General features: G+C 54.3%; 1 protein-coding gene and 1 pseudogene across 2 annotated transcripts in view; one reads left to right on the top strand and one right to left on the bottom strand.

The window, feature by feature from the left end:
• Positions 1 to 18,376, bottom strand: part of KLHL26 (kelch like family member 26) — a 30,223-nt gene extending 11,847 nt beyond the window's left edge. Inside the window, exon 1 of one of the 2 annotated variants that reach the window (XM_029217529.1) lies at positions 18,207 to 18,295. Coding sequence is in view for 1 of the 2 variants with exons in the window: in XM_029217528.1 (XP_029073361.1) it covers positions 18,207 to 18,283 (77 nt within the window). In the remaining variant the exon portion in view is untranslated. Of the gene's footprint in view, positions 1 to 18,206 lie in introns of both variants that reach the window. The other variant, XM_029217528.1, reaches the window with a different exon arrangement.
• Positions 15,288 to 15,381, top strand: LOC114893476 (annotated as a pseudogene).
• Positions 18,377 to 26,227: the final 7,851 nt, after the last annotated feature.

Consider the following 26,227-nt stretch of genomic DNA (forward strand, 5'->3'; position numbering starts at 1 on the left):
AAAAAAAAAAAAAAAAAAAAAAAAAAAGGTGGGAAGGGGCAGGGAGGAGCAGACGTCACAGGGCTGCCATGAGGCTCCCCGGCCCCCATCACCTCCTGGGAAATGAGGGATCACAGACCCCCTACTTCCCCCAGCCTCACTTTGGGCTGGCAAAGTGGGGGGCTACATCCTGCCACCAACCATACAAGCCACTCGCATGCCTTTGAATGGGGCCAAGTGCTTGGGAACTTGAAGCTTGGAACCACCCACAGAGCACCGGCCCACGGCAGGTGTCAAGTGAGCCTGGCTGGCCTCTCTGTGTACACCTCACCTCACAGATTTTGTATATTCCCCCCACCCAGCATTTGACATTTTGCTTTTAGCTGGCCTCAGTTTTTTCTTAGAAGTTCCTCTGAAAGTGTGAGGTGAGCTGGGAGGATTTCCTGTGCTTCCTCTGAGCTCTGGGGACTGGCGTGCCTATGCATGTTTTCACCAGAAGAAAGATCTCCCACCAGAGGCAACTTCAACCTGGGGCTGCTTGGTCCCTGGACATATATTTACAGTGGTCCTCCATATATAAAGAGCACCAAGAAATCAATACAAAGCCAGCAATGTCACAGAAGGATGTGGGTTGACGGTTCCTAGGAAAGGAAGCACAGCTGGCTGGAGAGACCTAAGACTCAGCCTCGCTCACGATAAGGGAAGTGTGCTTGCCAAAGGACTGGCTTCACCCCTCAGGTGGGCAGAGTCATGGGGTGGGCCATCTGGCAGCAGATGCTCTTGTCCATTCCCAGCAGGAGTGCGAAGAAGGACAACTCCCAGGCAGGCAGTTTGGTAGACCTAGAAAAATTCTAAAGGTTCACATCCTTGACCTAGCAAGTCTACTTTTGGGATTTATCTGAGATATACTCGCATGTGCAAGTTGAGAGATGTGTGAGGATATTTACCAAATACCATTTCTGGGGGCTGAAGATGGGAAACAAGCTAAACACCCTTTAAGGGGGTACAAAGGGCTGCCCTCCAGCAGAGCACGGAGGCCGTGCATACTCTGAGCGTTAAAACGCTCCTCTGCTGGAGTTAGGACACCCCGGCCCAGGAACCCCTACAAAGCCCATAGCACTTCTGCTTACAGGGTGTGGAGCCCAAGTTGCACCAAGGGGGTAGGAAACAGCCCCTTTCTGCATGCCTCATCCTGTCCCAGGCGCTCCTCCTCGTGCCCCCAGCAAGGCTCATGGCACCTCACAAGGCTGGTTTCCTCCTCCCATCTCACCGGTGGGACAACTGTCTCTGAAGCCCCCACCGCTACCCCACACACACTTCACAGCCTCTGGGGAACTCAGGGAAGGAGGGAGGAAGCCGGCAGGGGCCAGAGTCCCCAGCCTGGACAGAGAAGCAGGCTTGGCTGGGCGGAGGTGGGCAGGAGGAAGAGGGAGGGCCAGGGCCTGGGACCGATGACTAAGGGAAGGACCCATTACTCAGGCCGGCCCAGACAGGGGGCGGCTGGCGAGGCGGGGCCCCGGGCCCCCAGGAAGGCGGCAGCGGCAGCCCTTGAGCTAGTCCGAGTCTCCAGACGGCCACCCAAGCCACGGTCACCCGCGCTGAGTCATCGGAGCCAATGCGTCAGCAGCCGGGTCAGGGCGTCTCTGGAGGCCACTCACTGCCTCCCCAGCTGCACCCTCAGCCTGGACCTGGCCTCTGACCGTGTGCCCCCCACTGTCCTGACCCCAACCCCCGCGCTGTGTCTCTCTACCACTGTCATCAGGCACCCCCAGCCATGTGCAGTCCCGTGCTGAACAAGGGACACAGCTGCTGCCTCCCTCTGGATGTCCCTGCATGGGAGCTGACAGCCAGTGGGACTAGGTGGGGTAAATGCCCACCTGTGGCAGGATCCCCACAACCTCCAGGCGTCCCCAGCCTGCTGAGCCCATTGCCCATGCTGTCGCTGGATCCTTGCTGGCGCCCCCTGTGTGGGCTCCTTCCTGCCCCCCATTCTTCATGGGGTCACCCCCCAAATATACCAGGGGCTAGAGTCCTTGCCTCAGGGCCTGCTTCGGGGGGACCCAAGGCAGGATGGCCTAGTGAGGGACAGCCACAGGAGGTACAGAGCCACACCAACAGTGACAGAGCCCCGCGACGGCGGTAGGGGCTGCCTTGGGAGCAGCACTTGGTGGGGAGGGCGCTCCCCTCCTCCTGCCCTCCCCCGGCTGCTGGCCCTGGTCTCCACGGTCGGTTTCCCAAGCCCACAGGAGAGATATGAAGCCCCGGAAAGTTTTTTTCACTGGAATGTCCAAAAAAAAAAATGGGAAAAGGCAAGACCAAGAAAGAATTTCATGGAAACATTTCTTTGGGGTTTTGTAAACTCCTTTCCCACCCCCACATGGAGCCCAAAGCTCAGGCCAGAACAGAGTCTGACGGTATTGCCCCTTTAACATACTGTTCTTACATGCAAATTCCCTCACTTCCCCTCAAAACAGAGAGCACTTCCACTTTCAAAGCCAATTTTGGTTTTATTGTCCATGTGGCTCCACGGAGCACAGCAGCGCAGTGCAGCTGGTTGGCTCGCACCCCAGCTGATGCAGTACCAGGGAGCTCCAGGCCATTCCACCTTAGGGTCCTGGGTGCATCAGCAGGGAAGACACGCACTTGGGGTGACAAAGGGAGACAGAGACCCAGAGAGGGGGAGAGAGACCCAGAGAGAGAGAGAGAGAGACCCAGAGAAGGGGGACAGAGACCCAGAGAGAGGGGGACAGAGACGGGGGGGGGGGGGGGGGACAGGGGTGGGGGGATGGGGATGGGGCTCTCTAGCTGCAGATGGAGAAGCGCCGGCAGCCCACTGGTGACCTCTCTGTCCTACTTCCCACACCACCAACCACTGCCTCCTATCCAGCCACACTGGAAGCTTCTCTGGCTTCCCCTTCCTGCCCGCCTCAGACCCTTCACAAAGCAGGCTCACTGACAGAGCACATGCTGGGCACAGCCCTTCACAAAGAACTTCATGAATCCCTGGCCAGCCCAGGAGGTCAGTGCAGCAAGTGTCCCTTTCAAGATGGAGAAACTGGACTTCCCTGGTGGTGCAGTGGTTAAGAATCCGCCTGCCAATGCAGGGGACATGGGTTCGATTCCCTGGTCCGGGAAGATCCCACATGCCGCAGAGCAACTAAGCCTGTGCGCCAGAACTACTGAGCCTGCGCTCTAGAGCCTGCGAGCCACAACTACTGAGCCCACGTGCCACAGCTACTGAAGCCCGCACGCCTAGAGCCCGTGCTCTGCAACAAGAGAAGCCACCACAATGAGAAGCCCGCACGCCACAATGAAGAGTAGCCCCTGCTCACCCCAACTAGAGAAAGGCTGTGCAGCAACGATGACCCAAGGCAGCCAAAAATAAATAAATAGATTTATTTTTTTAAAAAAGATGGAGAAACTGAGGCCCAGTATGCCCCACCCCCATGGCTGCAGGCAGCTCCAGTACTGGCTCCCACTTCCCGCTCTACTACAGCCTGCTGACTCAGCCAAGGCCACTGCTCTGCCTTCCAGGCACGCAGCTCCATGGATCAAAGGTGCGTCTGAACCAAGGTCCCACATGTCCCACAAAGGCAGACACCCCAAGCCACTGTTGCTGTGGTTACCACAGTATTTCACAGCTCTGGGTACTATGCTCCCAGCCCAAAGGATGGAGTCACCATGTTTTGGCACCTGGCAGTAGCCCTTAAATGCTCCGGCTGGCCAGCAGCCCCCATGCTCACGTCAGCACGCTCTCCCCTGGGGCTGCTCACCCCAGGCCGGCTCCGCCCTCCTCACCCCCAGACAGCCGCAGCCCCACGATAAGGGGCAGCTCCTTCTGAGATGCCTGCAGTCCTCTCGCAGGGCTTGATCCCCGGGCGCGCTGGAGAGCAGATGAAAGAGCAGGGCTCCAGTGTGGACAAGTGTGGAACCCAGGAGCAGATGAAGGTCCTCAGAGCAGTGTCCCAGCAGGCCTGGAGGCCAAACCACTGAGAGAGACTGGGGGGCACAGAGACCCATAGAGAGGGGACAGAGACCCAGAGAGAGAGAGAGAGAGAGAGAAGAAGATCTGGCCAGGGCCCCAGATCCCATGTGCCCCTGAGCCTGGGCTCTTTCCACAGCATCAGCTGAATTGTTTATTTCTCCCTCCTGGTCATCATACTGGTTACTTCCTACATCTGCGATAATTTAAATCAGGATGCCCAGTGCCAAGGTGGATCTGCGCACCCCATGGGAGGCCAGGTGAGCCAGGCCGCCAGGCAGGGACAGAGCCTCATCCACTCCTTCCCACCTGCTCTGCCTCATCCAAGAGCTGGACCGTGGACACGTCTAGGGCCCACTGCGAGCCCACCCTGGGAGCACGTCGCCCACAGAGGCGCTCTCCCTGAGCCCTGCAAAGGGGCGCCAGGCCACAGTTGCCCACCTCATCTTCAGAGCATCACCAGGCAGGGCCACCTCCCACACGTATGTCCTTGGCTCCTGCCTGTCTGTGCCTGCAGTGCAGTGACAGGGTGACGGAAGAGAGGCGGTGCTGGGTGCTGGGGAGTACCGGCAGGAGGGAACCATGCAACCTGCCGGCACCCAGGACTGGTGGCTCCTGAGAACCCCGACATGACAGCCAGGGAGGTTGAGGGTCCAGAGGGTGGTAGGGAAGGCAGACAGGTTCTAGAACCCACGTCCACCTCAAAAGAACCATCATGACTCCTCCCAAGGACCCAGTGACAGGAGCAAATTCCTAGGGGCTGGGAGTAGAGGCAGGGGTGTGCCTGGCCCCACAAGTTACCAGCCTCACAATGAGACCCCACCAGCCATCCCCAAAGCCTGGCTGGGATCCTGAGCCTGGCGCCAGACAGCCTCACGCAGTGCTGGTTCCACTCAAGGCAAGTGGAACCACCCGGTCAGTTCCGTCATCCCGCCCTTCTGAGACAGGGACAAACCGCGTGGATTACCCCACTCCCACAATACTCACTGGGTTACAGCCAAGAACTCTACAGGTATGGCCCACCCTCCCACAAGCAGAAGGCAACAATGACATCAAACTCCATCACTCTCCTGCCTAAGCCCCCTGTGGCTCTCCCACAGTCTTGCTCCTCAGGGGACACGGTGAGCCCAGTGCCCCTGAAGCCCAGCTGTGACCTCTTGCCCAGGCTCTCTGCCCTCACCCCAGCCTCTGACTGGTGCCCCAGGGAGCCCAGGACGTAGGGACCTGGCCACTGCTGATGGACGAGAGGACCCTGTAGGCAGCACTTCCCCAGTCCCAGACCTGCCCAACTCCAGCAACTTCTCAAGGCTAGGAAGATGGAAGGCGGACACCCAGACCCTCCTTCCCTCATCAGCAAGCTCTCTGCCTCCACGTACCCCCACCCCTCCCCATCCTGGCAAGCGAGCACCCACTCCATGCAAGACTGTGGGCCCGGGGCAGTGCCAACCTGGTTCCCAGCTCGTCTCTCAGTGGGCAGCCTGGAGAGGGGTATACCACTATCGTCACCATCTTACAGATAGGGACATTGAGGCACAGAGAGGTTCAGGCACCCACCCAAGGCCACACAGCACGTAAGAGGCCTGGTCAGTGCCGGTCTCTCTGTAGCCCCAGGTGGATGGGCCCCCTGATCACCTCCATGATGCAGACGGGGAGACTGAGGCTGGGAGAGCTGAGACCACTCACCAGGAAGGCCAAGCCAGGAGGTGGACGTGGAGCTGGACAGTAAGTAGGGCAGGATGTGGCTCCTCAGTGGCAGCCAGGGCAAGGGTGTGGACCATCCCACTAACCCTCCAGCTGTTATGAGGGAGGTAACCCCATTCTGCCAGGTCACAGTGGGAAAGCCCCACCCAGGCCTCACACCTCTCTGACCCCAACCCAGCTCTATTTGTCTTGCCTGCCCATCGTTCCATCTGGTAAGCCATCCATCTGTTTCCAACCTGTCTCCTCGAAGCTGCAACAGGAGCCTCGCCAAGCAGGGAAGGGTGGGTTCTGTCTCCTGCTGTGTTCCGGCACCTGGCACCATGCCCAGCATGTGCTCAGAGCTCAGTCACACTTGTTGATTAAATGGCTGGATGGCTGAGTGGGTGGGTGGATGAGTGGATGGATGGATGGGGAGATGGATGATGGATGGATGGACAATGGGTGATAGGGTAGATGGACAGATGGATGGATGGTTGGATGGAAGGATGGGTAGATGGACAGACGGATGGAAGGATGGATGGATGGATAGGATGGGTGAGGTGGCAGGTGGCTGGCTGCTAGGTGGCAGCAGGGGCTGGCGCCTGACTCCTATCTCTGCTTGTTGCAGGTATCTGCTGCATATATCTGCTCTGTTACCCCTCCACGGAACCTCCTGGTCCAAGTCCTGGGACTAGGTATGTTATCCTTTGACGGCTCAACCAGGAAGCCCTCAGCAGGCTCCTCTCTGGGATGTCTGGCCTCCACACTTTGCTCATGCTATTCCCCGTGTTGAAGGGCCAACTCTTTCTGCCCCCCACCTCCACCCCTCCTCCCTATGCTGCACTCTCAAGCCCACTAGCTCTTCCACGCTCCTCTATCACTTTCCCTTCCAAGCCTTCTCGAAGTAGAGGGTCTCCCCCATGACCTCCCTTGCCTTCATGGACCAGCCAGGTTCCCCACAGCCTCCATGACCCCTCAAGGCCCAGCCAGGGCCCCAATGCCAGGGGCAGCAAGGGCTACTAATAAGCAGGTCTCAGGCTGAAGCTTCGCCTGTTTTGTTCCCACCCACTGACAAGAGGCTGATCCCAGTAAGAGCCCATCCCCCCACATTATCCCTGCTGCACTGGACTTGGAGATGGGGCCACTTGAATGAGCAAAACCCCTTCACTCTACAAATTAGGCAAGTAGGCACATGACTGCATGGCCCCAGAACACCACTCGGAAACCCTGTGAGAATCCAGCACTGCAAATGCCAGCATTTCAGGACCCAGCCCAGCTGCCTCACCTGGCAGGGCAGGTATTGAGGCTCTGAAAGGGACAGTTCCACCAAATGGCATGTGCTCATGCCCGGTGGTGCTAGGCCATTTGCAGGCAGACACGGTATGGGTATGGCGCAGCAAGGACCTTCTAACAGCAGCGCAAACTTGGGCATCAAGAGGGGCCTCTCACGAACATCTTCATTTTAGGGGGTGCCAACATCCCTTCCTTCTTCTGTTAAGAGCCCCGTTTTCCTCAGGGAACCTCCTTCACTCTCAGCCCCAGTGGTAAGGATCAGGAGACGCACCCCTGGGCTGAAAAGGGAGAATTCATAACCCAGCCTGGCCAACCAGAGCCTCCCAGGTCCCCAGCCACGCTGACTGAGCCCGGGATAGGGAGTGTGACCCATTCGACCCAACCAAAACCTTCCCTGGGACTTTTGCTGGAGCCACCAGGATGGAAACTTGCCTCCCCACTAGGGTTGCTGGGATGATGGGGAGCAAGGTGAGGTTACCTTGCCCAGCCAAGAGCTAAGAGACGGGAGTCACAGGTTCCAGAGGAATCATCTGAGCTCTGAATTTAATGAATATAAAAACTGGAATTCTCCCTGAACTTATTTTTTATGTGAACGATGAACTTTTATTTTTTAACTGAAGGCAGTGAGTCGAGTTGAGTTTCTGGCTCTCGTAGCCAAAAGGGGCCTTCAATGTCAGAAGCCTCTGATCTGGGGCTCGAATTCCGGACGAGCCTCTGGAAAAACCACTGTGGAGTTAATACTTCTCCAGCTACCACCTCTCCCTGCAATGCACGCTGGCTTCCTACCCTGGGAATGGGGACAAGGAAGCCTCACTGGTTGATCTGCAGGTGAGTGGGTGGTGACCAGACCCAGCCCAAGCCCCGCCCGCCCGTAAAGAGACAGTCCAGCCATCTCCCTGTGAAAGGTCAGCAAGCTACCCATGCCCCCTACTGTGAAAGTTCAGCAACTCTAAATGCTAAAATGCTGGAAGCGCGCCTAAGGCTGGAGCCGCAGGGCAGCCCAATGCCATCAGCCTTGGCAAGGAAAACACCACCCAGAGTTTCTGCAAGTGACTCACGTGGAGCATAAACATTTGTGTGTTCCCAGCCTCCCTGCCTTACAGCCCACGGGCTGCCATTACCCCCTGCACAACAGAGGTGGGGAGAAAAGAGAGAGAGCAAGAGAAGCCCTCCTAGGATCGACCAGACTTCACCAAGCCAGCACACAGTTATGACTTTAACTATAGTCCTGGAAGTTTTCCAAGTTGAGGCTGCCTCGGGGGTCTGCAGCGGGGCTTCCCTACATGACTGTTGCTTCACGGGCATTTTGTCACCACCACCCCCCAAACCCTCCCTCAGGAGAATGTCCCACTCTCAGCTACAGTCATGGAAGATTCCGGGTGATCACGTCTCCCTGCTGCTGCTTCCTCCGGCAGACTGCTTCAAATTCTAACATCCCTTTGAGAGGCGAGCTGTCCGGATATCCAGCCCAGCCCAGCCCAGCCCAGCCCAGCCCAGCCCAGCCCAGCCCGCTCCTGCTAGGATCCTGTCTTTGACCCCTGTGGAATTTTGCAGTTGTGGCGTCAGAAAACGTCTTCGGCCTCGATCCTTGATCCTCGGATGACCCCCTCTTGAGGCCTTTAGCAGCCCAAAGGTCCACCCCTCAAGATTTCCTCCAGGCTGAGCGTATTCAATTCCGGAAGCTGCTTCCCTCATAGGAAAGGTCTGCGATTCCCCAAAGGTGCCGGTTACTTCCTCCCGAATCACAATATTTTCAGTATGCGGCGAGGTGGTCTGCGGGAAGAGCTCAGCAGCGGGGCTGCTCGGCGAGGGGTCTGAAATCACGCTGGATGCGCCCCAAAACCCACTCCGCCAAGGAATGTTAGGGGAACGCTCTCATAGCCATGGGGGATGAGTTCTGTGAATCCTGAGCAGCCCTCTCTGAAGGGAAACGGGAAAGGGGTGGGGAGGAGGAAGGGACTGGAGACTCGGGGTTAACAAGTGTTAAGAGCCCGTCTGCACAGCTGCGGAGCGGCTACCACAGGAGGAGGGCGGGTCGGCCCGGTGGGGACCCAGCGGGCCCCAGCCCCCACTTCCCCCGGCAGGCAGCTGGACAGGGAGTGCGGCTGGCCCTTTCCCCGTCTTCAACACGGCGCTAAGATCCTGTCCGTGAACTAAATGGAGCTCGTGCAAAAGGGTGCTGCTCACACTGGCTTCTCTCTAACGGGGCTGATTCACTGACAACACACCTGTGAGTCTCTGTTTCTCTACCCGGACCCTGCCATTAACAAAAATCAGAAGAAGAATAGTGACCCTTGCTCGGCTGGCCATGGAGGGCCGTTCGAGAAGCCTCCCAGTCAGGCCAGCTCCCCCTGCAAATCCATCGTAGATTGTATGTAGAATATCCGCTAGACTGTATCAGAGCCTCCACAGTGAAGCCCTGCCTGCGGGGAGCACACATTCTAGGGGACACAGATCCTTAAGAACACAGAATGGACCATGAGCCTGGGGCAGAGGACGAAGAGGGGCAGACGGGGGGAGTCATGGTGGACAGAGTGGCCAGGCCCCAAGGAGGCAACACAGGAGTTGTGCAAAGCTCTGGGACAGGTCACCCCAGCCGAGGGAGGGTGAGCCCACGAGGCCCAGGAGGGGCACCAGCCTGCTGTTGGAGATGTGGGCTGTGGAAGCATGGGGGCCCGTAGGCGGGCAGGGCCTCGCCGTGGGGGCCAAGGGGGTCATGTGGAGAAGTGAATTTTGTTCTGAGACTGTTCTGAGAGTGAGGAAGGCCCCGGCAGGTGTCAGGCAAGGGACGGCCTGGTCTGATACCTGCCTTGGGAGGGTCCCGCCAACTGGAGGTGGGGGGACAGCAGCCAGGAGGGCAAGAATCGATGGCAGCTCAGAGCCAGGATGAGGTGGAAGTGGAAGAAGGGGCCAGATGGGGATGTGGCTCAAAGGTGGAAGCAACACAATGTGCCAACAGATTAAAGGAAAAGAGAGCAAATAAGTGTGCACGTGGTGAGTGCTCTCAAGGAGGTCAGAGAGGAGAGGCAGGAATTGAACTGGGAAGGACCAGGTCCTGGTTGTTAGAAGACCAGGGACCCTCGAGCAAGGACAGGCACGAGGACTTTCCAGAACAGAGGGAGGACTTTAAGCCCTCCAGGCCAGGTGTCCATGTCTGCTCCCTGTCCCCACTGGATGATCTCGGGCAGCAGAGCCTCTCAAGCCAAGTGGGGCCTCATCCTCCTGCCTGACGCGTCCTCCACCAGCACTCACTCTTTGGTTCACGGCAGAAACCTGAGAGCTGGTGACTCCCAACCTGGCTGCCACCATGGGTCAGCATGTCACACAAGTTCAACCTTGTATCTTCCCCAAACCCATGCCCACCTCACCATCTCCACGCACCCCCCTCAGCCCAGGCCCCCTCATCTCCTGCCAGAGGGATCCTTCCAAAACACGAATTTGACCCAGGTGCCCCCTCACCCAAACCCTGCACCAGCCCCCAGTCTCCCCACTCCTCCCTCTCACCCTCTCTAGCTCCTCTCTGCCCTCCAGACCCCTAAAAAGCCAGGCTCCTCCCCCTCCAGAACCTGCACATGCCACTTGCCTGTACCCAGAAAACAGGCCACCTCCCGAGACTCCCTTCCCCCAAGCTGATGGCACTAACCTTTAGGCTCTGCTCAACCTCATTTTAAGGAGACGCTCAGAACCTTCCGGAGAAGGCAGGAACCTCCAACTCAGCCTCGGGACATTTTATGGCAACCGTGGGGAAATGACAGCCCAACTGCTTCACATGCTGGCACGTAAGTGTCCCACACAGGCACAGCCCCTCTGTCTGGGTGTCCGGGGGCCCATATGCCCAACACCAAGCACAGCGGCAGGCACACAGGAGGCATGTGACCATCGACAATCGCCAGGGGAAGAGAAGGGTGTCAAATGAGTCCCATCCACAAGAGGAAGGAGCTGGGGATGCCGAGAAGTCACCCTCCTTCCTCCCCCTTCTCCAGGGCCTTCAACCCTAAGTCTGAAACATGCCCCAAGACCAAAGGGCAGGAGTGCAGAGAAGCCCCACTTTTAAAGTGTCTGGCGGGGGAGGCAGGCGCAAACCTCCAACCTGGCCCCTCTGAGCTCTCGCGTGAGGATCGGCAATAAAAAATAACCAGTTAAGGAAAGTGGGATGACACACTACGTCTACTCCCTAGAGATGGCGCAATGCTAGCAGAGGCTAATAACGCCTTTCTACCCCGACAAGAAGGCCATCCCCGAGGGGTCACAGCTACCGGATGGAAGTGGTTCAGCTATGAGACAATCAGGCTGCACAATTCAGGGCGAAGTGTGCAGTTTTCAGAGCAATTTCACATCCTGAGCTCAAGGTACCCTACCAGTGAGAAGGTGAGGAATGGGGCGCCTCACTCCCAGAGAAGGAGCTGGGCTGCGTGACCCAGCCCCCCAGAGCACCTCTGCCCAGCACTCTCTCCAGCTTACCCCAGACTCAACTGCCCCACCCCAATACTCTGCCAAGACCCACCAGCTCATGCTCTACACTCTGTTCCTAGGTGCCAGGTTCACATGGCAGCATCTGTCCTCTCAATGCTGCAGAAGCAGCTCAGACTTGACATGTTCCATTCTCCCACTGGCCCTGCCACTGTCCCTCTCATGGCCACCAAGTAATGACACTACCATCCTCCAAACTGCTCAAGCCAACAACCACAGAATGAATGCTTGTATCCCCCCAAAATTCAAACATTGAGACCTATTCCCTAATGTGATGGTATTAGAGGGCAGGGCCTTCGGGAGGTGATTAGGTCATGAGGATGGGGCCCTCATGAATGGAAGTAATGCCCTTATAAAAGAGACCCCAGAGAGCTCCCTAGACCCAACCACTATTTGAGGACTCAGCAAGGAGGCCGTGTCTATGAACCAGGAAGTGGCCTCTCCAGACACCAAATCTGTCGGCACCTTGACTTTGGACTTCTCAACCTCCAGAACTTCAAGAACTAAATTTCTGCCGTTTATAAGCCACCCAGTCTATGGTATTCTGTTATGGCAGCCCAAACAGACTAAGATACCAACTTTCTCCTCCCAACCTGCCACATTGGCTCGTTAGCAAGACCTGCCAAACACCCCATGATCCCTTCTTGGTCCATGCAGGCACAGCGGACAGAATGCTAACAGCTTCAGGACCGCAGGGCAACATTGCCACTTCCACACACACACATGTGCAACATGCTGGGCGCCCTCTGAGCATACCTTCACCCTAGTTTGCTTCTTCCCAGCTACCCTGCCCAGTGGGTCCGGGGTCCCACTTCCCAGATGAAGACTAACACACAGAGGGTTGCAGATGTGCCCAAGGCATGCAACAAGCATGTGGGTCTGATGAGGTGCCTGATGTCACCAGATCTCCCAGAATTCCTAGGAGGAGTTGAGTTCCTGTCTCTGAAGGGTCAAAGTCCTGTCTCTCCCTCTCAGCTGAAGAGAGGATGAGGCCAAAGGAACAAGAATCGTCTCAGAAGGCCAAATCATTGCCCAGTCTTTCACACAGGGGTTGGGGGGCTGGACTCTTCCAGAGCCTCAGGGATTAGTGGAGACAATCTAGGGTGCAGCCAGAGAGGGCTTGTTAAGAAAGTTTAAACAAGCAAAGGCCACCAAGCCAGGAGCAGACGCCTCAGCTGAACTGTGCCAAACCCACTCACACTGTGTCCCAGTCACGACTTCTCAGAGAAACACCTGTGACCGGCGTGGCCCTCACCCAGATACTCCTGCCTCGCCCCACAAGAAGCAGTGTGAATCAATGAGACTGGGCCCCATCCAGACACCTTTAGGAAAGATGGGCAGTGAAGAGAGGATGCCAAAGGCCCAATGTCTGAAGAAACTTCGTGGCGAGAAGGTTCCTCCAGAACTAGGCAGGCCAGGTACCTCACAGCGATGGAATTTTAGCTGGGGAGGTGTGACTCCTGGGAGAGTTCCTCCACCCCCTCACAACACACTGTAAACCTCCTCTCTCTCCAGAAGCCTGGACCCCCTCAAGGGCCTGAGATGGAGCTGAGAGGGGGCCTGCTGCAGAACAAGTTTCTTTTGTGTGAGTGAGCCTGCAGTTAGGACCCCACCTCCCCTCAGCAAGCGCCCAGCCAAGGCAGCCATGCTCTGTCCATCCCAGAGATTCGGCTTGGTCATTAACGACCATCTCTACTAGGCAACGGGTTTTTTGTTGATCCCTCGAGATAGGAAGGAAGGAGAATAAGCTTTTCTCTTTCTTTTTTCCCCCTTGGTTGCAGAAAAGTGAAGTTGGAACAAACAAGTTATGTAATGCTGGGGGCGGCTGGGGGAACGCAGTCCCTCCTAAGGACAGTTTTTCGAGTTGTGGGACCGTTGGAAGGGCCAAGGAGAAGACAGGAACCGCCCCCACCCCTGGCCAAATGACAAAACCCTTCATGGGACAAAAAGGCAGATGCAGGCACCACCTGGAAGGCTGGAAAACCAGACTCACAGACAGGGCCAGCCTCCCCCCATCCCTGGCAGGCCCACAAGTCTCCCCGAGAAGGCAAGGGACAGACCTGACCACCTAGAAGGGACGTCCTACCAGCCAGACTACAAGCCCTAGAGAGCTTTTCCACACTCCATTCATCCATCCCTCCCTCCCAGCCATATTTCCTTTTTTTTTTTTTTTTTTTTGGCTGCTCCAGGTCTTAGTTGCAGCTTGTAGACTTCTTAGTTGTGGCATGGGGATTTCTTAGCTGCAGCATGCGGACTCTTAGTTGTGGCGTGCATGCAGGATCTAGTTCCCCAACCAAGGATCAAAACCGGGCCCCTGCATTGGTACCGCAGAGTCTTACCCACTGGACCAACCACCAGGGAAGTCCCCCAGCCATATTTCTTGAACACTTCTTTCCTCTGGGCTGCCCGTGCTCCAGGCATACAAGACCAAGACTACACGAGACAGACATGCTCTCTACCTTCAAGGTACTTCCACTAATAAACACACCAAGTAGTGTTGGGTGGTGACTGCATGTTCAAAGACACACAACAGCCATAGGACCCAGCAATTCTGCTCCTGGTATATACCCCTGAGAACTGAACCCAGGTGTTCAGACAAAAACTTGTACATGCATGTTTATAGCAGCATTACCCAAAACAGCCAAAAGGTAGAACCAACCTAAATGTCCTTCAGCTGGTGAACGAATAAACAAAACGTGCTATGTCCACACAATGGAATGTTATGCAGCCATAAAAAGAAATGAAGTACTGACACACATTACATTGTGGATGAACCTCGCAAACATTAATATGGAGTGAAAGAAGCCAGACACTGAAGGTCACATATGGTACGATTCTATTTATAAAACAGGTAAATTTACGGAATTCCCTGGCGGTCCAGTGGTTAAGACTCTGTGCTTCCACTGCAGGGGCATGGGTTCCATCCCTGGTTGGGGAGCTAATACCTTGCATAGTCGCGTGGTGAGGCCAAAAAAAAAAAAAAAGGTAAATTTATAGAGACAGAAAGTAGATGAATAGGGACTTGCCTGGTGGTGCAGTGGTTAAGAATACGCCTGCCAATGCAAGGGACACGGGTTCGAGCCCTGGTCTGGGAAGATCCCATATGCCGCAGAGCAACTAAGCCCGTGCGCCACAACTACTGAGCCTGCGCTCTAGAGCCTGCGAGCCACAATTACTGAGCCTGCGTGTCACAGCTACTGAAGCCCACGTGCCTACAGCCAGTGCTCCGCAACAAGAGAAGCCACCGCAATGAGAAGCCTGCACACAGCAACAAAGAGTAGCCCCCGCTCACCGCAGCTAGAGAAAGCCTGCGTGCAGCAACGAAGACTCAACGCAGTCAAAAATAAATGAATTAATTTTTTTAAAAAAGACAAACCAAGTAAAAAATGGACAAAAGATTTGAAAAGACACTTTACCAAAGATCTGAATAGCCAGTGAGACCATGAAAAGATGTCCAACATCGTTAGTTATTAGGGATATGTAAAATGCAACCAAAATAAGATACCAACATACACTTAGAATGGCTAAAATTAAAGACTGGCCACGTGAAGTGTTGGCAAGGATGGGGAGCAGCTGGAACTGTTGCATATTGCTGGTACAAATGCAGTTATGGTTCAGTCACTCCAAACAACTCAGCAGTTTCTTGAAAAACCTACAGTGCAGAGGGACTTCCTTGATGGTCCAGGGGGTAAGACTGCACTCCCAATGCAAGGGGCCCGGGTTAGATCCCTGGTCGGGGAACTAGATCCCACATGCATGCCACAACTAAGAGTCTGCATACACGAGTAAGAAGTCCGTACGCTGCAGCGAAGATCCCGCGTGCCACAACGAAGACCCAGCGCAGCCAAAATAAATAAATAAATAATTTTTAAAAATACCTATGGTGCTTGCTTCGGTAGCACATATACTAAAATTGGAACTTATCATGGCCCCTGCACAAGGATGACACTCAAGTTCGCGAAATGTTCCATATTTTTCAATCTAACCTCAAAAAATAGGAAGCAAGGGGCTTCCCCGGTGGCACAGTGGTTAAGAATCCGCCTGCCAATGCAGGGGAAACGGGTTTGAGCCCTGATCGGGGAAGATTCCACATGCCGCGGAGCAACTAAGCCTGTGCGCCACAACTACTGAGCCTGCGCTCTAGAGCCCGCGTGCCACAACTACTGAAGCCCACATGCCTAGAGCCTGTGCTCCTCAAAAAGAGAAGCCACCGCAATGAGAAGCCGGTGCACCGAATGAAGAGTAGACGCCGCTCACTGGAACTAGAGAAAGCCCGCGCACAGCAACAAAGATCCACCACAGCCAAAAATAAATAAATAAGTAAATAAATTTATTTTAAAAAAAATAGGAAGCAAAAGTACAAAGATTCAATGAACAATTTTTTATATTTTCTGGGATGGGGAGGCCCTACTTGTTAAGAACCTCAATTGCTAAGGTGAGGGGTTATGCTACAGTGTGCTTCATTGATTTCCTCTGCCTCTTTTGCTCTGTTTTATTGCAACCCCTAAGTTGTTCATCACTCTAGTATTTGTAGAAAGGTGTTTTGTATTTTGCCACATCATGATAATAATAGTCCCGGTTTGACTGGCTGGTTTATAAGTTTAAGTACAAATAAATAAAAGATCCATTTTACCCTGAAAAAAGGAAAAAAAACTTAAACCTACACCTACCATAGGACCCAGTCACTCCACTCCTAGGTATTTACCCGAGGACGAAAGTATATGTCCACACAAAGATGCATACCCAGATGTTCACAGCAACTTTATCTGCAATTGTCAAAATGGAAACAACCCAAATGTCCATCAACCAGTAAATGGATAAACAAATTGTGTCCATCCATTTAATGGAATAGTAGGCAGCAGTGAAAAAAGAATGAACTTCTGATACTTGTGACAACACAGATGAAACTTCAAAAATATTCTGTTAAGGGACAGAAGCCAGACACAAGAAGCCACATATTATATGATTCCATTCATGTAAAATTTCTAAAAAGACGAAACTACAGAGAGCGAAAGCAGATCAGAGTGTGCCTGAGGCCAGGGGTGGGAGAAGGGTTGACTGCAACGGGCTTGAAGGAATTCATTGTGGTAATGGACGCATTCTGAAAACCTGGATTGTGTTAATGGGTACATAACTCTATAAATTTATTAAAACTCAGTGAGGAGACTTCCCTGGTGGTCCAGTGGTTAAGACTCCATGCTCCCAATGCAGGGGGCAATCCCTGGTCAGGGAACTAGATCCTGCATGCCGCAAAACCCCACATGCTGCAACTAAAAGATCCCTCATGCGGCAACTTAGATCCTGTGTGCCGCAACTAAGACCCGGTGCAGCAAAAAAAACAAAAAACTCCAAAAAACTCAGTGAACTGTTCAGCTAAAATGAGTGAATTGTATAGCATGTAACGAATTATACCTCATTCTTGCCCCAGGTTATCCCTAGCCAGGGCTCAAAGCAGGGACTAGGGTTCACTGTCCCTTACATGCCACCTCCTACCGGTCACCAAATCCTGTCCACTCTACCCCCTGCATGTCTTCCCAAATCCCCTGATCTCTCTCTGCTCCCCACTACAGGCCTCCAAAGCCCAACTCATGCACCCGGACCCTCAGGCCTTTCTGAGGCACACGAGTATTAACCATTTCATCATTTATCAAACTGATGGAAATTATTTGCTCCCCATAAGCTCACCAGCAAGAAAAAGTCCGAATTTCTTCCTTGGTCACCGAGGGTAGCAGACTGTCCTGGGGGACTGGGATGAGAAGGTCTAGATTACTCTGGCCTTGTGCAATGGGAAGAGGGAGGGAGGTCTTACATCCTAAGATCCCCCCTTTCCCTCTGAGAACCCAGAACAATGCATAAAAATACCTTCAATTGCTATGCCAATTCTGCGGTTCAAACAACCAGTCTCAGGACTTGTCCAAAGGGAAAGGGGGCCTCTCTCAGACCAAAAGGGGTGAATTCTTCCACCATGATCTGAGGGCAAGACCATGCTTCAAGTTCTTTTCCTGGGGGTGAATGGGATTTACAACCCATGGGGCTTGGAGGGAGGAGCCACAAGGTCGGACCCTTCTCATGTATTTTTTAAACCTTCAGTGCTCTCTCACCATCTTCAGGCTTCCCAAGACCCATTCTAGCCCCCCAGGACCCCTGGGACCCCAAGACCTCTCCCTGCCAATCAGGACTCACTGGGACCCCCAGGGCCCCTCAGCTCCCTCTCTCAGGTTCTCCCTGGTCCCTCAGGCCTCTTTCAGGCCCTTGGGTTCACTTGAGCCTCCTACTCCCAACCTTCTACAGTCCTCACCCCTCCCAGGTCCCCTCAGCATGTCCTCAGGACCACCTTTAGGAACCTCAGGGTCCTTCAGCACCCTCCAAGAAGCCGTGGGCCTCAGCCCTCCAAATTCCCCTCAGCCCCTCCTCAGAGTCGCCCAGACAGCCTCAACAACCTCAAGACTTCCTATAGCCCCTGCTCAGGACCTCCCTGCCTCCCAGACCCCTTGGCATCCCCAGTTCCCCCATGGCCACATCACAGTCAGGAGCCCCTGGGTTTCCTTTCAGATCTCCACACCCCTCAAAGCCCTCTCAGGCCCCTAGGGCCGCATGCAGACGCCTGGAGGCCCTTGGGGCCCCCAATCCGCCTTCGGATGACCCGTGAACAGCCCTCAGTCCCCTCAGTACTCCATAGCCACCTAAAGTCCGCAGCCCCCGTAAAAATCCTCGAGCCTGCCCAGGCCACTCCTCCAGGACTCCCCTTAGGTCACTCCAGTCCCGGGGCAGGTGCAGGCCCACCCTGCGGGCTGGTTCTCACCTGTTAGGGCGCTCGGGGCCCGGGCCCGCGCGGAAGCCGCCGCCACCAGCGCCACCACTGCCACCGGACGCCGCCATCTTCCCGCCGCCGCCACCGCGCGTGCTAGTGACGGGAACCGCGCGCGCCGGCCCGAGAGACTAAGTCTCCGGGGGTGGGGCGGGGCCTGCTCTGCGGAGGGGCGGGGCCCTAGGCGAGGGGCGGGGCCGGGTCTGAGGAGGAAGCAGGTCCTGGGCCGCGAGGGAGCGGGGTCTGCGGATGCGCGGGGGAGGGCAAAGGCAAGTGCCGGTTCAGCAGGAGGAGGGGGGTGGGGCCTGGGGAGACGGGCGGAGTCTGGGACGAGGCACGGTCGTGGGTCTGAGGAGGGACAGGAGACTGGTGGGACAGGGACAAGGGGCGGGGGGGCATAGTCTACGGAGGGACGTGGCCCGAGTAAGGGGAGGGACCTGTCTGGGAGAGACTGGGCAAAGGAAACCTGTGCGTGTGGGGGCGTGGCCTGGGGGGGCGAGGAATGAGGCGAGGGTGGGACGCAGCTAGGAGTAGGGGCAGCCCGACCGTTTAGTGCTGCACTTCAGGAGCGGGGTTGGCTGTGGGAAAGGGGAGCGGCGGAGCCGAGCCGAGATGAGAGGAAGGACATGGAGAAACTGGTCGAAGAAATCTGAGAAACCCCCCTCTCTCCTTCCAGGGTCACTCCCTCGCCAAGACCTCCCTCAGACTCAGGAACTCACCTGGTGCCCAGGCCTCAGACTTCCAACCCATCTTTGGGTCCCAGCCCTCCCCCATCTTCCCAGAGCCTCCTGTCTCCCATCCAAGAACCTCCACCTTCAAATTCCAACATCTGCCCTCAGATCCCCAAACCTCCTGCTTCACCCTCGGTTGTGGTTCCCATACCCCCAAACCCCTGCCCTCAAGTTACCTCCCCCATCCTCCGCTCAAATCCCAACTCCACTCCCCCAAATCCTTGCCCACAGACCCTTCAAACCCACACTTACACCCCCAAAGTCCATTCCACCAGACCCAACCCCCTTGGACCTCCCAGCTCCAGTGCCGCAAACACCCCTGTCTTCAGCCAGGGCGCGAAGTCCTGCATCTGTTTCCCTTTCTTCTTCCTTCTTGCCTCCCTTTCCTCTCCTCCTTTCTGGACCCCATGGAGCCCAGAGCCAAGAAGGTAAAGTTTCCAGAGCCTTTGAGGCCACCCCCCACCCCACCCCCAACCCACTGAACGCCTAGAATCTTCACCCTGGAAGGGTCCAAGCTTCCAGGATTTTCTCTCCAGCCTTGAACCCATTTATTCTTTCACCTTCTGAGTTGGAAAACCCTCCCTTGTGCAGACTCAGACAGGGTCCAAGGGTCCAAATGGGGCTCAGAGCCTTCCTGCAGTCAGCGCTGGGGAAAGGGGGTGGACATGGGGCTGGAGGGCCCAGAGGAGGAAGCAAGGGGCCTCCCTGGGTGGGCTCCTTCAGGTAGAACCAGACGCAACTGATCCATCTCCAGCAGAGGGTCGGGTACACAGTAGGTACTCAATCATTTGTGTAAAATGCTCAGGACACTGGAAGTTGATAGATACCAGGTGCTGAAGGGCCCTGCTAACTCCTCCAGCACACAATAAGCGCTCGATAAATATTGAATGTGTGAAAGCATGAGCAGCTCACGTTCCGGCTAGCTCTGCACACATCCCCTCACCTGCCTGTGGTCTGCCTGCCACTTGAGCCTTTGTTCCGGATGAACCACATGCAGGCATCAAACCCCGCTCAGCAGAGACCTTCAGCTCACACGCCGGACACATACAGCTGTAGGCAATGGCATCCATATGCACCCACACTTCATAAACACACAGATTTGACCCACATGTCAGACACATAGTCAAAGATAAGCAAGAAGAGGTTCACTGGGCCCCTGGTTGCGTGCTTACAGGTAGCACACTGCAGACGCATGGTCTGTGGACACACTAGTTACTTCAAGATCACATAGCACAGGACAGCCAGTGCAAAGGCCCTGAGGTAGCATGCCTGCAGTCTTGCCTGGTGGGGGAAAGTGAGGGAGAGGGAGAGGGAAGGAGAAGATGAGGTGGGCAGCCACGAGGGGTGGTCTAGGTCATGGAGGGCCTTGTGGACCACTGTGGAGGCATTTTCCCTGTGTGAAATGGGGGGGGGGCTAGTGAGCAGAGGGAGTATAACCAACACTGACAGTTGGAGGCAATATCTTGACTTAGAGACATTACTTAGGAGGCAAGATTTCCTGGCCAAAAGATGGTGCTCATCCCATGGTGGTGGCCAGGGAGGAATGGGAGGCGATCCTTGCCAGGATGTACTTTGCAGGTGGAGCCAACAGGTGATACAGCAGATAGGATGTCGGGGGGCAGGCAGAGCGAGGCCAGGGATCCCCCCCAGGGTTCTTGGCCTGAGCCCAATGGGCTGCAATACCTGGAATGCATCACGGGCAGGTGGGGACAGAGAGGACCCAGGAAGGTTACTGCACACAGTCATCCAATAATGATGACCTATGGTATGGCAGAACGCACAGGCAGGGACATGGCAGACAGCGTCTGCAGGCCTGGCCACCATCTGGCCCACAGCTGGCACAGCTCTCCCAGAGGCAAAGGCCTCACCACCTGCTCCCCGCTCCAGACCAGCTGTGGGGCTCACTGCCCCAGGTTGGAGCTGGGAGGCCTCCTTATAACCTCCAGGTGTTACAGAGGAGGAAATTGAGGCCTGGAGGATAGGAGATGCCTTGCTTTCCTACATCCTCACCCTGGGGCCTCATCCACCCTGTCTGCCCTTCACCATTGAGTGGTCTCAGAGCAAGCTGCTGACACTCGGGCGCCTCTTTCTGCTTCTCTATAAACTAGAGAGGTCACCATCAAATAAATTCTCACAATCTTTGCTATTACCCTTAGTTGTGCATCAACTTCTTATGAGCCTCGAGGCCTTGAGTGGGTTGCTCCAGCTCTACACATCAGTTTTCCCATCTTCAAAATGTCCTTGTGGGACAGAGCAGAAGCCCGGATAAAATAAACAATGTACAGTGCTCAGGGCCACTCAGGTAGTAGATCCTAGCTCCATGCCAGCTGTGGGCATTTCCCCTCTCCCACACTCACTCTTGGACCCTCAGCCCTGCTTGATTTTTCTATCTAACAAACTCTGCATTTTAGGTTTCCTTGTTTTAAAATGGAGATATAATTCCCATGCCGTAAAATTCACCATTGTAAAGTGTACAATTCAATGGCATTCAGTGCATTCATGACGTCATGCAATCAGCACCTCTATCTAATTCCAAAACATTTCCATCACCCCAAAAGGAAACCCCATCCCCGTTAGCTGTCACTCTCTGTTCCCACTCCCTCAGCCCCTGGCGATCACTAATCTGTTTTCTGTCCCTATGGATTTACCTATTCTGAACATTTCATATAAATGGAATGACATGTGTCCTCCTGGGTCCTGCTTGTTTTATTTTATTCAGCATAATGCTTTTGAGGTTCATCCACATTGTAGCATGTGTCAGTGCTTCATTTCTTTTTATGACTGGGTAATATGCCATAGTATGGGGATTTCCCTGGCAGTCCAGTGGTTAAGACACTGCAATTCCACTACCGGGGGTGTGGGTTCAATCCCTGATCGGGGAACTAAGATCCCACATGCTGTGTGGCATGGCCAAAAAAAAAAAAAAATTCCACAGTATGGATGGACCACGTTTTGTTTATTCATTCATCCACTGATGGACATTTGGGTTGTTCCTCTCTTGGCGATTGTGACTAGTGTTGCTGTGAACATGCGTATACAAGCATCTGTCAGAGTCTCTGTGTTCACTTTTGGGGGGGCACATACCTAGGAGTGGAATTGCTGGATCACAGGTTAGCTCTATAAGGAATTTTTTGAGGAACTGTCTTGCATTTTCTTTTCTTTTCTTTTCTTGTTTTTTGGCCTCATGGCGTGCATCGCTTGCAGGATCTTAGTTCCCCAATCAGGGATTGAACCCGGGCCCTCAGCAGTGAAAGCGCAGAGTCCTAACCACTGGACCACCCGGGAATTCCCTGCATTTTCTTTTCTTCCTTATCCTCTGTCATCTCCTCAAGGGATGGGGACTCTGTTTTCTTCCTCCACAGAGCCCTGGGCAGCACCCAGAATGTTAAGTAAATACACGATGCATGAACAAATCAATGTGACTCTTGGCTGAAAAAGAACTCTTAGGTTCTCTGGGTTCTCAATTTCCATATATGTGAAATGCGAATGGACTCAATCCTTCCCTTGGTAAGAATTAGTCCTGGGCTTCCCTGGTGGAGCAGTGGTTAAGAATCCACCTGCCAATGCAGGGGACACGGGTTCGAGCCCATGCCGCGGAGCAGCTAGGCCCATGGGCCACAACTACTGAGCCTGCACTCTAGAGCCCGCAAACCACAACTACTGAGCCCACACGCCACAACTACTGAAGCCCATATGCCTAGAGCCTGTGTTCCGCAATGAGAAGCCACCACCATGAGAAGCCCACGCACTGCAACAAAGAGTAGCCCCTGCTTGCCACAACTAAAGAAAGACTGTGCACAGCAACGAAGACCCAACGCAGCCAAAAATAAAATAAATTTTAAAAAAAAAAGAAGGAAAAGAATTAGTCCCCCTTTCTCCAAAAAGGCTGTGAGCCTGACACTCAGATGCCCACAGTGTAAGCACCATGGGCTGCTAACTCGCCCCAAGCAAACAGTCACCAATTCTGCATTTCTTCCTCCCACTGCTGCCTCCACAGATGCTCAATGGCCGGAACCTGAACAGCAGAGAAGGTCAAGTGCAGAGATGGAGAGGGGCTCCTGCAGTTACACAGCAATGGCTTTGGGCTCTGCGCCTTAAGGAGTGGGCCGTCTGGGAGGCTGAGACAGAGACAGCTCTGGGGAGCCCCACCTCAGTTGGAGCACTGGGGGCAGACGCCAGTCCACAGCCAGGCAGGGCCAGGACTGCTGCTTAGAGGTGAGCCAACCCCAGGAAACCTCATGCAGGGTGGGCAAAGGAGGCCCCAGTAACTGATCCCCAGTGGAAGTGGGCTCTGGGCGAGGGGAGGAATCCCAGCTTCCTCCGTTGTTACTATTAATAACATAGTAGCCACTATGGGCCAAGTGTTGTGACATGTCCTCCCAGAGGCTTCTTCCTATGAGCCAGGGGTGCTGGTAGCTCCCCAGGACCAAAGTCACATGTGAGTGTCCGGCAGAGCCCAGCCTCAAGCCAGATCCAAATCTCACCTCGTTTCAAATCTACACTCTTCACAGCTGACTCATCCCCTCTCAGCCTCAGTTTTCTCATCTTTAAAATTGGCGTACACCCAAGGGACGTGAAATCGGGTGTTTAAACAAATACACATGCACACATGTTCACAGCAGCATTAGTCACGACCGCCAAAAGGAGGAAACAGCCCAAGTGTCCATCAAGTGACGAATGGATAAGCAAAATGTGGTCCATTCATACAATGGACTATTACTCAGCCATGAGAAGGAATGAAGCTCTGACACATGCTATAACGTGGAAGAACCTAGAAAATATGCCGAGTGAAAGAAGCCAGACACAAAAGGTCACCTTTTGTATGATTCCATTTATATGAAATGTCCAAAACAGGCAAATCCTTAGAGACAGAAAGCAGACTGGTGGTTGCCAGGGGCTGGGGGAGGGGGGTGGGGAGTGGCTGCTAATGGGAACAGGGCTTCATTTCGGGAAAAATGGAAATGTTCTGAACTAAACAGAGGTGATGGTTGCACAATATCGTGAATGTACTAAATGTCACTGAATTGTTCACTTTAAAATAGTTAATTTTAGGGAGTTCCCTGGTGGCCTAGTGGTTAGGATCTGGTGCTTCACTGCCAAGGGCCTGGGTTCAATCCCTCGTCGGGGAACTGATATCCCTCAAGCTGCGCAGCAAGGCAAAAAAAAGGTTAATTTTGCATTATGTGAATCTCACTTCAGTGGGGAAAAAAAAGGGGAGGGGCATAGAGACCACTTCCTTCCAGGATTGTGAGCGGGGCTCAGTGACAAATAAACATAGTTGCCCTTTATCTTGCTCTCTCGCTGTCACCCCAGCCGGCCTCACTGTAGCGCCCCCTTGAAGTCAGATCTGCACCGGGTCCACCTTCTCTAACTTTACCTGCTGTCTAGAACGTTTCCTGCCTGGGTCACCCTCCCGGCCCACCACCATAGCTATACCTCCTAAGATCATACTGGGTACTCAGTGACCTCCAGACTTTGACCCTCATCCTCACAACAACCTTGCAAAGTGGGGAAAGTGAGACTCAGAGAGTGGAAGCGTCCTGCCAAGGCTCAGGAGCAGGAAATGGAGCCCCCAATCTCCGACTCCGAGGCTATGCCCTCTCCAGCACCCCATGCTGACTTCCTCTCCTCCTTTTCTTCAGGCATTCAATGAGCACTTCTTGACAGCTTCCTATGCCCCACACCCTGTGATGGGCACGGAGTACATGCTCCAGACAAGCCTGGACAGCCGTACCCCCAGGAGAACAGTCTCGCTGAAAAGAGATTGAACAAACACCCTCACTGTACTGGAGCGAATGGTGTCCCCCCAAAGACATGTCCACCTGGAACCTCGAAATATGACCTTTTTTGGGATAAGGGTCTTTGCAGATATAATTAAGGTAAGGATCTCGAGATGAGATTATCCTGGATTGGGTGAGGGAGCTAAATCCAATGACTTGTGTCCCTAGAAGAAGAGGTAAATCCAAACAGAGGGAAGGCCATGTGAAGATAGAGGCAGAGATTGGAGGGATGTGGCCACAAGCCAAGGAATGCCTGGAGCCACCAGAAGTTGGACGAGGCAGGGAAGGATCCTCCTCTAGAGCCTCCAGAGGGCGCACAGCTGCCGACACTTTGATTTCAGACTTCTGGCACGGCAGAAAGGCTGGTCAGTGTGGTCTCGTGCACCCTCCCATGTTCTTCGAACCCACCACAGGTCTCTTCCTCCAGGAAGCCTTCCTGGCTGCTCAGCAGAGATCCCATTTCCCCTCTGCCTAGTCTGGCTGCCTAGCCTGTGTCCAGATTGGGTCCTTGCCAGGTTTCCAGCCTCTTGAATCCAGCACTGACTGGCAGCAAATCTGTCGGTGAATGAATAATATTTCCTTGTGCTGGCTCTGCTCTGGCTTTCCTTCGTTGCTTCCAGCCTTGCAGCTCTCTTGGGCCTCCCAGTGTCCGCACTATCACCCCAGAACCCAGCCCCCACTGGCTTCTCCTACAGGGGGAGAGGGTCCCCAGCCCGAGCTCCCTGTGTGTGACTTCTTCTAGGGAAGAGCAGAAAAACCCAACATTGAAGACAGATGGAGCCGAGTTTGCACCTTCTCTGCAATTTTTTTTTTAAGTTACCATTTACAGAGTGTTTTCAATGCCCAGAACTGTGCATTCTCGTGTATTCTCACCACACCTCTGAACGGTTATTAGTGTCCCCATTTTAGAGATGGAAAAGTGATGGCTCTTACGCTCATCTGGTGGGAATGTCAACTGGTGCAACCACTTGGGACAGCCGTTTGGCAATATTTGCTAAAAGGGAGTATTTGTACACTCTGTGGCCTAGCAATTCCAGCCTTGGGCATTTTACGAGTGTCCCGGGGCTGCCACAACAAATGACCACAAACGAATGGTTTAAAATAGAAATTTACTCTCTCACAGTTCAAGAGGCCAGAAGTCCAAAACAAGAGGTTGGCAGGGTTGGTTCCTTCTGAGGGCTCCGAGGGAGAATCACGCCTCTTCCCAGCTTCTGGTGTCGTCTGCCATTTTTGTCATCCCTTGACTTGCAGCTATACCACTCCAATCTCTGCCTCTATCTTCACATGGCCTTCTTCTTGTGTCTCTCTGCATATTCATTTCTGTCCCTAACCAAGACACTCTTACTGGATTTGGGGCCCACCTTAATCCAGTTTGATCTGGATTCTTAGCTAAATTCCATCTGCAAAGACCCTATTTCCAAACAAGGTCACATTCTGAGGTTCCAGGTAGACATGAATTGGGGGGGATTTGGGGCACCACTCAACCCACTACAGGTATCCCTCC

This window comes from Monodon monoceros, unplaced genomic scaffold, assembly GCF_005190385.1.
Source record: "Monodon monoceros isolate NGI ecotype Baffin Bay Population unplaced genomic scaffold, NGI_Narwhal_1 Super_Scaffold_12, whole genome shotgun sequence".
Classification (NCBI taxonomy): Eukaryota; Metazoa; Chordata; class Mammalia; order Artiodactyla; family Monodontidae; genus Monodon; species Monodon monoceros.